Source organism: Paroedura picta, chromosome 7 (assembly GCF_049243985.1).
Source record: "Paroedura picta isolate Pp20150507F chromosome 7, Ppicta_v3.0, whole genome shotgun sequence".
NCBI lineage: Eukaryota > Metazoa > Chordata > Lepidosauria > Squamata > Gekkonidae > Paroedura > Paroedura picta.
Genome location: NC_135375.1, coordinates 28,694,520 through 28,709,315, shown reverse-complemented (window position 1 = coordinate 28,709,315; position 14,796 = coordinate 28,694,520). Strand labels below are relative to the sequence as shown.

At 41.9% G+C, this 14,796-nt stretch overlaps 2 protein-coding genes across 4 annotated transcripts in view; one reads left to right on the top strand and one right to left on the bottom strand.

Moving 5' to 3' along the window:
• Positions 1 to 13,781, bottom strand: part of NDUFAF2 (NADH:ubiquinone oxidoreductase complex assembly factor 2) — a 51,084-nt gene extending 37,303 nt beyond the window's left edge. Inside the window, exon 1 of one of the 2 annotated variants that reach the window (XM_077347203.1) lies at positions 13,401 to 13,781. In XM_077347203.1, coding sequence (XP_077203318.1) covers positions 13,401 to 13,644 — 244 coding nt within the window. In that variant the 5' untranslated portion in view covers positions 13,645 to 13,781. The remainder of the gene's footprint in view (positions 1 to 13,400) is intronic. The other variant, XM_077347202.1, reaches the window with a different exon arrangement.
• An 86-nt stretch (positions 13,782 to 13,867) lies between these two features.
• Positions 13,868 to 14,796, top strand: part of ERCC8 (ERCC excision repair 8, CSA ubiquitin ligase complex subunit) — a 57,999-nt gene continuing 57,070 nt past the window's right edge. For both annotated transcript variants that reach the window (XM_077347201.1, XM_077347200.1), the window contains exon 1: positions 13,868 to 14,081. In XM_077347201.1, coding sequence (XP_077203316.1) covers positions 14,005 to 14,081 — 77 coding nt within the window. In that variant the 5' untranslated portion in view covers positions 13,868 to 14,004. The remainder of the gene's footprint in view (positions 14,082 to 14,796) is intronic.

The window sequence follows — 14,796 nt, the reverse complement described above, 5'->3', positions numbered from 1 at the left end:
CTGTGGCAGCGCTAGTAGTCAGGACACCCCAGACTCGCTCCACCGCCTGGGCAGTTTCACAAATATTAAGAGGAACCATGGATAAAATAATAAGATGTACTATATACAGTATATAGATTGGTCTCTGCTTGACTGAATCTGTTTATTTGTTATATTTGCAGGTTTTTAGTGGCCATCTGGCAAATTCCAATAAACAATTTAAAAATCCTGTAATCCAACTTTCAAAGAGTAAGGTGGCCACAAATGCCCGAAATCATGGATCCCCAACATGATGCCCATGAGCACCACAGCACCCACCAACACTACTTGAGGACTTAAAAACAATTTATGTTCAATATAACCTAATTCCTTGACTTTTGAAGTTGGCATCACCTCCTGAGGCAGCCATTTTATTATGTATTAGATTTGATTTTTATACCGCCCTCCCAGCAAGCTGGCTCAGGGCGGTTCACAACATTCTATAGAAAATAATAATTAAAATACAGTAATAAAAATGAGATAAAAATATAAATATTTTAAGAAATTTAAGATTGTCAATGGCCACAACCCATTTTCAGGTTGCAGACAACTTTCTCTCCTGGCCAGATTATGATCGGGGGCTTCTTACAATAAGTAGGTAGGTTGTCGGGGCCAAATTTCAGTAGTTGTTTTACCTCCCTTTGTCAGAATTTCAAAGGTGACCACAGATTTAAAACTTGAGGATCCCAAGCTTAAATAAGCAGAGGATGAAGGGAAGGCTTCAATATACCATTCTTGATTTTATAACTCTTTATTCACATTTCTCAATCTTATTTTAAAATACCAAGTTCTAACCTTTCTTCATGAAAAAAATGTTTTTATAGCTGCGCTACTCTAGTCTATCATTTTCAGAAAGGCTGGCCAGAGCAGAACTAAGTATTCTAAATATGGGTAGACTATACATTAATATAATAGCATTATTTGCAGTTTTATTTCCTAAACAAATAAATACAGCTGCAATCCAATGATGTACACCTTGAAAAGACTTTAGTAAGGAAGTCTTACTTTCAGTCATCCTGAAAAATACTGAATTTTCTAAGGCAATATTCTTACACACACATAAGAATAAGCCAGGGCGAAGCCTATGAGACTTCCAAGACATTATACATAAGACTAAGCAGCAAACAAAAACAATTCTAGTCCTTTGGCCTACTTAGAAAAGCTCCAATCACAGCAAAACCCAGAAGAAGCATGCAAAAATTCAGGATTGTTACTAGTACATCGGGGATTCTCCAAAGAGAGCAGCAAAGTGAAACCGCCAGTTAAAGATATGTACTGAGTACATCTTTATCTCGTCCTTCCTGCACTCTCAGTCTCAACCAATACAATAAACCACAATAGAAACCAGTGCAACCAACAGCAGCGTTTAAATCAAGCGACAAACAGTAGCCAGGGAAAAAAACTGTATTAAAAACCATTCACTATAGCAATAAAACAGACTCAAGAAGCTATAAAATACTCAAATGGAGAGGCGAAGAAGGGCAGATAGACATAGAGCTGAAATCAGTGGTAATTTTTTACCAATGGATGTCATTTCTGCCAGCAGAACGACACAACACCCCAACTGCAGGTCACTGAGCCCCCCAAAATCCTGCTCTTCAGGGACACAATCAAACTGAGATCTGCAGTCAGAAGAGGAAATGGGCAAAAATAAATTCCCCCTTTTTTTGAGGGCATAACCAGTTCTGGCAAACAAACCACATCAGCGAACTATGAATGCCCAGACATAAACGAATGTTTTCACCTGGCTCCCCAAACTAGTCGAACTGGCAATACGGGTCAGGGTCTATGAAGTGATCCACTTTGATAGATCATTTCTAACATTTTGCTCAGTTCCCATCAATGACATCTGAATTTTAAAAAGTGTCATATGGCAAACACTGAAATATACCCTTGAGTTTTGAAATAATTTATCAAAAGCCTCCAGATAGGAAATGAAACTCATTAATATCGGCTGAATTCTGCCATGTTTGCTACAGATTATACAAGCACTCTAGAAACCATCTGAAACGCTGTCACCGCTAACAGGCCTGAGCAAGGTAAGATTTACATTCAGTATATCCCACCACACTTCAAGGCATCCCTGGGGCCAATATAACAGCAAAATCCACCTTGTTACTGTGTGCAAACTCCATAGCCACACACACACACACATACACAAAAAGCCTACTTTCCAACTGGACTCTGGCATCAGCTGCAAAAGATGTCCACGTAACTTGAATGGATAGTCTACCAAGAATCATGTCAATCCAGCAGAGACTTAGAGTTTTGTTTCCAAGGTGTAAGGGAAGGGTAATCCTGTTAAAAGAGGGGGGTGGGGTGGAAAAGAGGATTCCTCATACCTAGAATTAACCCACCCTTTTCCTGGCTTTTCATGATCTTCAGAGCTGCTTAGCAGAACACAGGGAGATGATTTCATGACCTACTTCCTTGTCTACTCTTCCCCAGGTTCGACCACGTGGTATGAATGGACACATACCAGATTCCCATTTCTCAGTTCTACCCATTTAGTTACTACTTATTTATTTATGTATTATTTCGATTTTTACACCGCCACTCCTAATTGGCTCATGGCAGGTTACATAATCCCACAATCATCATGGTATAACAAAACATAATACAATACAACAGTAACATTAAAACCCCATTAAAATCCAGTATCCAGATGGCGAGCCCCTGCTCGCTATGACTATAGAACTATCAGAAGCAGTCTGGGGTATGATGTTCCTTCACATAACTTTAACTGAACAAGGCATCCTTTGACAGTACTCCAAAGAACCACCACACAGGGGAAAACTAAAACATCAGAATTCTTTTCACTGAAGTAATGTCATCCAACAATTAAATTACTAACTTCTCCAGAAAGAAAACAATGTTTATTGCAATTCACCACTATAATTCAGTTCTGAAAGCTAGAACGTGGGACAGCCCTCCCATCTTCTTCCTCTGGGGTTGCAGACATACAGAAGAAGAAGAGTTGGTTTCTACCTGAAGGAATCTCAAAGCAGCTTACAGTCACCTTCCTCTTTCTCTCCCCACAACAGACACCCTGTGAGGTAGGTGAGGCTGAGAGAGCCCTGATATTACTGCTCAGTCAGAACAGCTTTATCAGTGTTGTGGCTGGCTGCATATGGGGGAGTGCAGAATCAAACCTGGCATGCCAGATTAGAGGTCCGTACTCTTAACCACTACACCAAGCTGGCTCTTGGTGCACATTTCAGTTTGTCTTTTTAACCCAATATACATTTCAGCTTATCTTTTTAACCCAATATACATTTCAGTATACCCCAGAGCACAATGTGTGATAAATATTTTCACATATTTCCAGGAGACTACAGAAAGATTTCAGGACAACACTAAAAAAAAGTTTGATTTAAGATAGAAGGAATATAAATTGTGTTTTAAAGTAGTATTTATTGAGCAGGAACTAATCTACAGGTTTTTAAATTTTAAATAGAGGCAACCCCAATTTTTTAGAACGTCTTCAGTAAGATAACAACAAATTCCATCACAAGTTAAGGTTATTTTGGCATTTTTCCAAACTGCAAGTAAAACAGTTAATGCTTATTTGGTTTTTAACCAGGAAATTCTATAGGAATAAAAGCTCCCCAAAGTAGGACCTTCCAGAAACCAAACTACTGCTTCAAACTAACTTCCCACCTATTAGCTCAGCATGTCCATTTCAGGAAATTAAATAAAAGTACATCACAGAACATGACTGAACAAAGCAGGTAACAAAATAAAAAGGCCAACATGAAACAGTAATCAAGAATACCAAAACTCCAAGAAGAAAACTATTTCTGCTAAACAGAATCCAACAAAACTGTCAGCTTGTTTTGACAGGAGCGGTTTACTGAAATTCGTTCAGCATCAGAATTAGCAGATTATCCAAACAACCAGTAGCAGCACAAATTCCTAGAATTTTTTTCAGAACTCTACATGAATGAAAGTGAGGCAGTTTTCTTCTCAAATCTGAATTCTAATAACTGACATGAATAGAAGTTTAATTTTTTTTTCAAGTAAAAGAAAACCAGAAGGAGGAAAAAGTCATTTTGTTTCCAAGAGATACAATTTCCATATTGTTATTTCAACACACTGTCAGGGGTGTTTGTGTGTGTGTATCTACACACACACACACACTCTTGGCAGTATGTCGGATAACAATACCGAATTGTACCTTTGTGTGTGCACACACACACAATATGCACACATCTATGTACACGCATAGTGAATGACAAAGCAACAATATTAATACTCTGCACCATTACTATGAAAATAATTTAACCTAAATTTCCCAGAACAAAAAAAAAGGGAACAACAATTCAAATGAAGTGTATCCAGTCTATCACCAAATCACTTTAAGAGAGGGGAAAGGAAAAAAAGCCTGAGCAATACCAACAAACTGCTAAATGAAAGCTGCCACACTGACCCTCATGTGCATTATTATTATTATCAATAAAGTACCTCATTCAAACATTTCATTCTAACAGAACTGCCATGAAGATTCTATTACTTATTGTATGTTTATCTACTGTAATTCTTTGTTTCTATTTCCCTTTTGTTTCTGTTCCTTGCTCTTATTTTATGGATGGTTTACAAAGGTTTCCACCCCCTAACGGAATTCCACTGTGGTCCTCAAGATGGCCCCTCATTTAAGTATGCCTGCTGTCTGAGATGGGGGGCAACTTGGTCTCGGGACCAAAATTATGGAATTCCCTGCCAACAGGTGAAGACAACTGTTTCATCTGGCATTCTCTCACTAACCACACTTCTTGCGGATATGGTTTAACTATGCGTGGCCTGATTGTTGGTCTTATACCATGTATGTTAAAAGCTTGTTTAAATGTTTTTGATTATTTGCAACCTTGAGGACACTGAACTGGTTGGAAAGGTGGCATAAAAATGCTGCAAATTATTTTTTAAGGGAAAAGATTTCTTTTTGTGTAAGGTGAAACAAACTTCTCCTGATGGAAGAAGACACCATCACTAGCGGAATCCAACCATATATATATAGTTACTGTTGGGGGTTAGCAGTTTAAGACAGGGGTTGTCAAGCCCCAGTCCGCGGCCCGCTACCGGGCTGCAAAGGCCTCAGTAACGGGCCGCCATGCCTGCCTCTCCCCCCCCCACAGCAAAAAGCGCACCAGGCCATGAGAGAAGCAGCCACCAAAGCGGCCGCTTCGCTTGCGGCCCGGCTAGCTTTTTGGTGCGAGAGGGGGGAAGAGGCATGTGCATTAGCGCCCTCTGGTGGTGAAAACGTGCATGCGCGGCACCCGGGCCGCCAGCTCTTCAAACCTATAAAGGTTGGGGACCACTAGTTTAAGACATTTCTTTTACCTTTTTCAAACTCAAGATCACCAAACCCACCCTACAACATGGAATCCACTTCTACTCTATTGCCCATATTCTACTCTATTGCCCATCACATTCTATGCTTAGACAACGACTTGTTGTCCCTATCACGATGGACCTTTCTGGCCCTATGGACAGAATAACCAGACATTTGTTAGCTGATAGGTCCCCAGTAATAACGGAACTGGTGGCCGAATTCTTGGCTACTGTGATACAAAGGGACAGTCGGCTAGGCAAGAATCAGGTCTAGACCAGGGAAACCTACAATTGGTGGAAATTACTGATTGCTGGGCATTCTGGAGGAATCTACTGTTGGTTACTGCTTATTTTATTTTCTATTATTTGTTTATCTAGACTATGTAAATTTTATCAATTAATTATAATTATGAATTATCCTTGTTCTTATGATGTTTTATATGCCATTAAAGGTTTTTGAATTTGAATTTGGAATCCACTTTTAAATCACAAAAAGGTCTCTCTTTCTCCTTTTAACAAAAAAAAAAAAGAACAAAAATGAAGGTAGTATTGCCAGTTCAACCCACAAGCAGAAGACCAATAATCTAGGACAGTGGTCCCCAACCTTTTTATCACCGGGGACCAGTCTACACTTGACAATTTTACTGAGGCCCGGAAGGGGGGTAGTCTTTTGCCAAGGGATGTTGCTTCTGCCTGAGCCCCTGCTCCGTTTGCTTTCCCGCCGCGCCCCTGACTTCCTGCCACCCACTGGGGGGCGCTGCCAGCAGCAGCTGCGCAATGCCATGTCGAGGGAGAGCCCCAGCCATGGTGGCCGCTGGAGAGCACCAAAGGTGAGCCGGCGGCAGAGTGGCAGGGCAGCCCGAGGCAGCAGCTGGGGAGGAGGACAAGGAGGAGCCGCGGTCCGGTACCAAGTGATCCAAGGACCGATCCCTGGACCGGGGGGTAGGGTCAGCTGATCTAGGAGAACAATTCTAGGCAGAATGCTACTCAAATATATTCAATAGATTTTGACCCCACCTGAAAAGGTCTGAGGTGGATTTACAGAATGTTTACTGTAAACCGCCCAGAGCTGCAAAGAAATGGGCGGTATAGAAAAAAAATATTTATATATATATATATATATATATATATATATATATATAAATAAAAATAAATGAATGAATGAATGAATGAATGAATGAATGAATGAATAAATAAATGTGTTAGTCCATTTTGTAACATGTGCCCAGCTATTTAAGCATCTCTGCCAATCATGATGAGCACAAGAACTGGATTTAGGCAAAGAATCACGGGGTTCATTTTCTACTCCCTATACCTCCCCCTTAAGCAACTCATGTTAACAGTGCAATCCTAAAAAAAGTCTCCTGGGAGTAAGTCCTATCGAACAGACCCCAGTAAGATCCTAGCAGAGCTACTCAGGGTTGTTGTCTTAAGCATCTGAATATCCAGCTAGACATTGGATTAGAGAGAACATTGCTCCAATGCTGAAATGTGGATCTGCACCATTACCTGTGCAACAAAATAGTCTGTAATGTATACAGTTGTGCAGTTCATTGTGCAAAATGCTCGCATACCATGCATACATGAAAGATACTCAAAATCCAGGCATTCACCTCTTAAAATTAAGGGAGAGCATATGGCCACCAACAATGCCTTTTTCCTGGAGAAAGCTGGATAGTACTAACAGATATCAATGCAGCATTTTCTGAAGCAATGCTGCCACCTTCTGGGCACTCTGTTCTTTTAAGATTTTTATCTATGTCTCAGGAATGGGCAGACAGTACTTGTTTTAAAAACCATGTAAAAATGCTTCACAGGAATAATACACCTTTCCAAGAATGACAGACAAGTGATGTTTTTTACATGCAGATATTGAGTCCTTCACCCCAATAAGTAGATGCAATGCGGTTTAATACTGTGGAGTCAGTTTCATATCATCCAGTTAAAAGGAAGCCTGCTCCAACCTCCAGCTGCATCCCCACCTTATACTAACTGAACTAGCCACTGATGGTGTCAACATAGTGTTGATTGCTGCTAGCATACTACTACAAGCTGTCAATCCTCACTCTGCCATGGAAGCTTGCTGGGTGATGTTGGGGCCAGTTGCATATGATCTGGCTACCCTACAGTATAGTATCACAGTTATCAGATAATGTATCACGTAATGTAGAACAGTATTGACTAGATATCGGGGGGGGGGGATTCACAGAGTAGTTCAGCAGTGGAATCAGCTGCCTAAGGAAAAGGTGAGCCCCCCCTGACTGGTGGTCTTCAAGTAGCAGCTGGACTGACTTATTGTGGATGCTTTAAGCCAGGGGTAGTCAAACTGCGGCCCTCCAGATGTACACGGACTACAATTCCCATGAGCCCCTGCCAGCAACTGCTGGCAGGGGCTCATGGGAACTGTAGTTCATGGACACCTGGCGGGCCGCAGTTTGACTACCCCTGCTTTAAGCTAATCTGGCATTGATCAGGGAGCTGTACTAGATGGCCTGTAGGCCCCCTTCCAACTCTATGATTCTATGTACATGAAGTTTTAGTGTAGACTGTCCTTTTCACCATACTAGTTCAAGCACTCAAGATGGTCATGAGAATCAGCTGAAATCAGTTTCTAATCTATGTCAGGCTTGTATTTTTATGTTTATACATATCTGTCTTCGAAAATAAACTAGCTTTATCCCATGTGTGTTCAACACCAACATAATAGAATAACAAATAGCCCCAAGGAAATTAAGAGAAGTACAGTCTTTTGACCCCATGGAAAATGCTGAAGGACCTGAGATCCCCTGCCAGTCTGAGTAGATCACACTGACCTTGATAGATTGTGAGCCAGTGTCTTGCTGTGATCCAAGTGTTGGACTGGGATCTATGTGACTCAGGTTTGAACCCCCACTCTGGGGGTTGCTAGATGACCTTGGGCTAAATATACATAGACTAACGTACCTCACAGGTTTATTTAGAGGACAAAATGGAAGAGACAATAATGTAAGCTGCTTTGGGTTCCCACCAGGAAGGAAGGCTGTGTATAAATCAAGAAAATAAGGGATTCAGTTCAGTTTATAGCCAACTCATGCAATCAACCCACAGAACTATAGATGCACGCAACTGTTATTGCCCCCGCTAATATCTCTGTCCTGTTCCCCCAGTCTGAGAAGCATTGGCCAAGTTGGTTTCAGATAACCTCAGTTACACTATTCCTTTCAAAGAGAAATCATAAAGGGATACCACAAACTATGAGGGATGAAGCAACTCTGCAATTCTAAGCATCTAGCACTCCCTCTGCTGGTTTAGCTACCAAACAATCCTCCCACCCCCCCCCAAAAAAAAAACACAGGGTCAAGAAAAACCACAAAGCAACTATGCAAACTTTCATTTCTGTCGTACATTAAAATTAATCAAAAAATAAGGTAGACATAAAAGTTAGATACTTCCAATCTTTTAACATCCTCTGTCACACTATGAAAGGCACTACACACTTTGAAACAGCCCTTTATCTTAAATATTTACTCTTTTTGTCCAGTTTCTCACCTTACAATGGAAAGCTTGTTATTCAAAAGCAACCCAACAAGCAGACACAAAGTAACCTTTTCTAACTTTAGATTTTCAAAGTGTGTGCACTGTTATTTCCTAATATTATCAAGCTTTTCTTCTCAATACAGATATACTTTCCAGCTAGGTCCTACAGCTGCATCATATAAAATCTAGCAAATGGTAGAACTATATTCCTAGATCAAAGCTTAGGGAAATATACGTTGCTCATTGATAGGGAAGACCATCTACAGAAGTTTTTGGAGGTATTTTATTCAATCAAGGCTTTTTTTAAAGAAATTGTTTATTTTTGCATAATAAAACTTGGAAAAGTTACAAAAATAAAGTTAGAAAAGTTACAAATATAGAGATGATTATAAAATATGCCAGATATTCATCCCAATACTGCTGAAAGTCTTCAGGTGGTCTATGATTGACCAAGTTTATTAATTTAGCCATGACAGCTTATTCAACTAAGGCTTTTAATGGGGCATAAGCCATAGGCATTTTCTTAAGGGTTCATTGGGTTTATAATATTTTATACGTTCTTAGTTGTGAGCCATGAAGGAAAAACTGACCCAGGCAATTCATGTTATATTTCAGCCACTGATCAGTTCACTGCTGAATTCTTTGAAGTAACCCAGTCTGCTCTTAACACTGTCCACCATACACATTCCATGTCATTCCTATGGAATTGTCCCCCCATTAAAATCATTCCCAGCATCAAGCCTGCATATAAGAGGATACTGTTAAAACAACTCTACTCCTTTGTCATGTGAAACATGTGATGGACAAGTGATGTGAAAAGATCACACGATGGTAGGAAACATACCCAACAGCACTTGGGGATTTATTGAGAGAGGAGTCCAGCAGTTGTGATGAAGACCCTCAATAAATTGTGCAACTGTTCCAGCACTTTCGAAAGAAAAGCTGTGTTATACAGTTTCTGTACAGTTTCTTCCCCCAGTGATGTGAACACAGAAAACAACAGTCATTTGCAACTCCTGGCTGCCTTTTCACCCTGCCTGGGTGCCACCATATCTCTCCCACCTCACAGATTAGTCACTTACTTTTCAGGCTTGGGTGCAGGACAAAAAAGTGAACGATTGGGAGAGCTTCAACCTGAAGCCGCTGACCAGGAGAGCTTCAAACTGAAGCCACAAGGGAAAGGAGACTTCCAACATAATGATTCTAATATAAGAGAGCAAATAGCAATGGCCCGCCTGGGAAGGTGGGTCCAACAGAACCAAGAGTACGAGGCTTCAAATCCAGATAGAGGCATTAGATTTCGTAGGCATTACAGAGACTTCTGTAATTACATGCCCCCGCCTTATTCAGCCTCAAACACAGGACTCTTACATCTTCACAACATTCATATAATCATTATAGGTAAGTTGGGTTTTAAAAAATAAAAGCTTTATATTGACCCCATAGTCACCCACGACACATCAGAATTTTCTGCCATAACAGGGATAGATATCTCAGATGTCCTCCAGGGAAGTGTCGCTTTATCCCAGAGGAAGCTGTGCTGATAGCTTTAGTTGATTATCTCCATTTGAATGATGGGTAAGACCCATGCCTGTCTGCCGCTCCTACTGGGTTTATCATCAGCCTTTGATATGGTGGGCCATGCCATCATGGCAAGCTGTTTGGAGGCAGAAGCAGGTTACAAGCAATGTGTTTTGGGTTTGTTTCAATCATTCCTTTGGATCAGACCCATAGGGTTCCTGCTGAAGGTTAATTGTCAGCAGTGTAGGATTTGTCATGTGGATTCCCACAAAGTCTATCATATTCCCCGTGCTATTTAATTCAATTTTAAAGCTCGGGTCTTGGAGTAGGCGGTCATCAATATACCAGCTCTCTATTTTTCTACCCAAAAAGCCTGATAGAGGTCTTGAGCCTGACTACTGTGGTTAAGCGGCTATAAATGAACATGCTGAAAATGAATCCTGACAAGACAAAAGTGTTTTCCATACCTGATGGGTCCAGCAGACCCTTGCAAACTCAGTTAAGAGTTTAGAGGTTTAAACGGCACTCAGCACTATAGCTGGACAAGCAAGCAAACGCAACAGCCAAACAAAAAGTTTTGTTCCATCTTCATTTAGCCTGTAAGACTAAACTATTGTAATGCACTCTACATGGTTCTGTCAGCTCAAAGATTCAGTTGGTACAGAATGAACATATATGGGCAACTAGTCTTGTTCTTTTGTGGGATGGCACATTGAAAAGGTTTTGTTCAGATGACTGAAGGTTTCAAGTAAGTACATAGCAAGAGAGGTAGTATATCATAAGAAATACCTTAATTTAAATCCATTGACTGATAGGCAATCAATGGAGTAACTACAGAATGGGTGTAATGTACACACTCCCAAAAACTGCTGCTGCATTCTCTGCTGTGGACCCCCACCTTGTGGAATGGCATGCCTGAAAGAGACCAGGAAGACCACCATGCTTCTGCCATTCCACCAACAGAATTATAGAGGAAAGCATTTTTAGAGATGGAATAGGGCTGTAGTTGGCTCCGGAAGATGCTTTAATAAATTAAACAGGATTACTCTAAACCACCACGTATGGTATGGATTATCTGCTTACTGTATGTATGATGCAGTTGTTCTAATTCTGTAGTTCCGTAATCCCATTCTCTGCATTGTTAGACATACCACATTTGATACCTTCTTGCACTAATCCTTAAGTTTGTCCTCCTAGTTATATTTGCACTGCATATCAGATATCTCATATCATCATACTATTTGACCACTGTTTATACTGCATAATCCACCTTGTGTCTCCTAGAAAGTAAAGTAAATAAATCAGGAGGAGAAAGGTGCTGGTAGGCAATATTAACTAAAACAGGGTCCCCCAATATGGTAACACGTGTTTATCAAGTATTCACAGAAAGTGGGTGATGCGGGGAGGGGCACTGAAGATTTTATCCACTATACAGATTAAAATAATATTGTTTCACTGGCAGTTGCTACCAGTGTTTCTTGCATTCTCTCTCACCCCTTTTCCCAGGGTTTTTTTCCCCTTTAGTTATCTCTCTTCTTCCCTCTCTGTGTGTGGCTATACCTCCTCAGGAAGTCTTTTGTGGCTTCACCCACCATCTTGTGTCAGAATTCCCAATATTCTTCAGACTCAAAATGTTGGGGCCTCTTGGAATAAACTTTCCTGCAGTCACAAGAATACTTCCACTTGGAGGTGTTAAAGAAATCACACACCCATTTTTAGCCAGAGGTGGAAGTTTCTAATCTTAGTCTGGAAAAAAAAACTATGTCTTGTGTATAAAAAAATCTGAGCACACTATAGAAAGACATAAAATAAGTCATAGGGCCCATAAGACAGCTCTGAATCATACCTAAGTGGCAAAGGGCTACTGTGTGTGTGACTGGGCTGATGCATGGATCACTTACAGCAGTGGTCCCCAACCTTTTTATCACTGGGGACCAGTCAACGCTTGACAATTTTACTGAGGCCCGGGGGGGGGGGGAGTCTTTTGCCAAGGGACGTTGCTGCTGCCTCAGCCCCTGCTCCACTTGCTTTCCTGCCGGTACCCCTGACTTCCTGCTGCCCATTGGGAGGCACTGCCAGCAGCAGCTGTGCAGTGCCACGCCAAGGGGGAGCCTCAGCCATGACAGCTGCTGGAGAGCACCAAAGGTGAGCCTTTGAATAACTTGGCCACTTTCCCAGTCAGGATAGAGAAGGAGTAGTTGAGGAATGGGGTGGACATTGCTATCCATTTTACAAATCTTGGTTTTCAAAACATTTTAACCCCTTAGTCTTTTACTCTGATGTTTTTTTTTATTGGTTTTATTTTGTGATGTCTTCTATTGTGTATATATAAAGCTAATTCACTTTGCATGCTTTAATATATAAATAGCCCATACATTTGCTAAATAAAATATAACATTTTTCTTTAAATTACTATTGCTGCTTTCAGGTTCCTGTCATTTGAAGTTAAACCCCAACACTGATAAAAGCAACAACTCAGTGATTAGTTTCTACTTTGTGTACAGAGGTCACCTACTAACACTCTTCAAAGAGCCTTGTAGCTATGAGCCGGTATCGAAGCCGTTCAAATAAATACAATAAATACTCAAAGAAGTGGTGCCATTTTTTATGCACCTTGACCGTCTTGGCCAGGGGTAGTCAAACTGCGGCCCTCCAGATGTCCATGGACTACAATTCCCAGGAGCAAATGCTGGCAGGGGGCTCCTGGGAATTGTAGTCCATGGACATCTGGAGGGCCGCAGTTTGACTACTCCTGGTCTTGGCTAAACCCTTGAAAAATACCTTTGAAGGTGCACTTTTTAAAACAGCCAGAGTTTTATTTATTTATTTACATTTACATTTAAGCGTGTAGCTTTTAGCGTTAAGCTTTTAGCTGCCTGCCACTTTGAACATCTCCTTTTGGGCCCCGTAACATGAGTCAGCCAGGGCGCTAAGAGACGATCACGATAAGCTAACGCTTCGATAAGCTAACGAAAGGTGGCTTCGGTCTGCCAGTCCCTCCGTCTCCCGGTCCTCACCTGCCCACGTTTCATGTTTCGGGATCCGAAAATATTTGTTCCCGAAGTGGTCGACGCCCACGTGCACCTTCTCTGGCCCAACAACCCTGAGCCTCAGGGAGCGCAAAAGCCTCCAGACACGCTCCATGCTGCCCGCCCGCAACGGAACCGCCTTCGGGAAGGAATCTCCTTCCCGCGCCCTCCCGAAGCAAAAACAAACCTCCTTCCGCTCCCCCGGCCCAAACCACGCCCCCTTCATTAACATGGAACTGACTTCCCCTCTCTCTTCCTCGAGAAGGAAAGTGAAAGGAACACGGCTCAACTTCCGGGTCCATTTGGAAGGCTGGGGTCGCTCTAGGTCTCGCCACCTCTATGGTGCAAATCGTATATCGTTGGCGCGCTGGGAGGCTGAGGAGGGGGGTGAGACCGGCTGTTTTCCTTAAGGAGCGGTCCGTCTTGCCTCGGGGCATGCGCGTTCCGTTCTTTCGTCTCCGTTGGATGATGGGGCGGGACGTCAAAGCACAGCGCGTTCTCATTCGTTAAGAGAGCTGCTCGCGGAGCCAATTAGCGCTGAGACGCTTGTGAACATGGCGGCCGTCTGGTCAAGTTTTTCCTTTCTGTCACCATGTTGGGCTCTATTTTTGCCCGTCAGGCAGGTCTTGACGACCCGCTGAGGTTACGCCGGGCTGAGTCTACCAGGAGGTAAATGGATGGTTTTGGTTTTCTCGTCAGTCTCGCTGTCGGCGGCAGCGGCTGTGTCTGAGTCGAGTCCAGTGTCTTGCGGTGCTGAGTCCGCTTATATCTGTTGCTCGCTGGGGCCTAGCCAGACTTTGGGTTTGGAGTTTTTTAAAACTGTGCTCACCCAGCTTTGGAGCTTGTGGAGGGGCGTTTTTGGATCACTCCTTGTGAGGGTTGTTAGGCAATTACAAATCAGCTGCTGTGTGTATAATCAAATTCCATGGAAGACTACCAGGACGTTAAGGAGCTTTATATGAAATTATTAAAAACTGTCACAACGGAAGGCAGCTGCCCTTTAGCAAATGCTGCCACATGCAGAAAAATGGACCAGTTACAGCAGTATCTAATTGCTAGTAACTGGAAATACGCCCCGTTTTTCAGGCTCAACGTGTATGAAGTTTGAGCCTTATTTGGAAGAAACTCACAAGTTGTCCCAAATTCAAGGCAGCAGTTGAAGGCAGCAGTTGGGTTATAAGAGCGCTACACTGTCTAGAGGTGAAAAGTCTGTGCTGGCGAAGTTATGACAGAAATATTTGAAGGACTGTTTGGTTAAAATATAGAGTCAATTTAAGCAAATGAATGTTGTACCTTTGGTTTGACAAAAACATGAGAGAAAGCTAAATTATAAAATTTTTAAATGTGGGCATAAATATTTGACATAGAATCATACTAAGTGGAT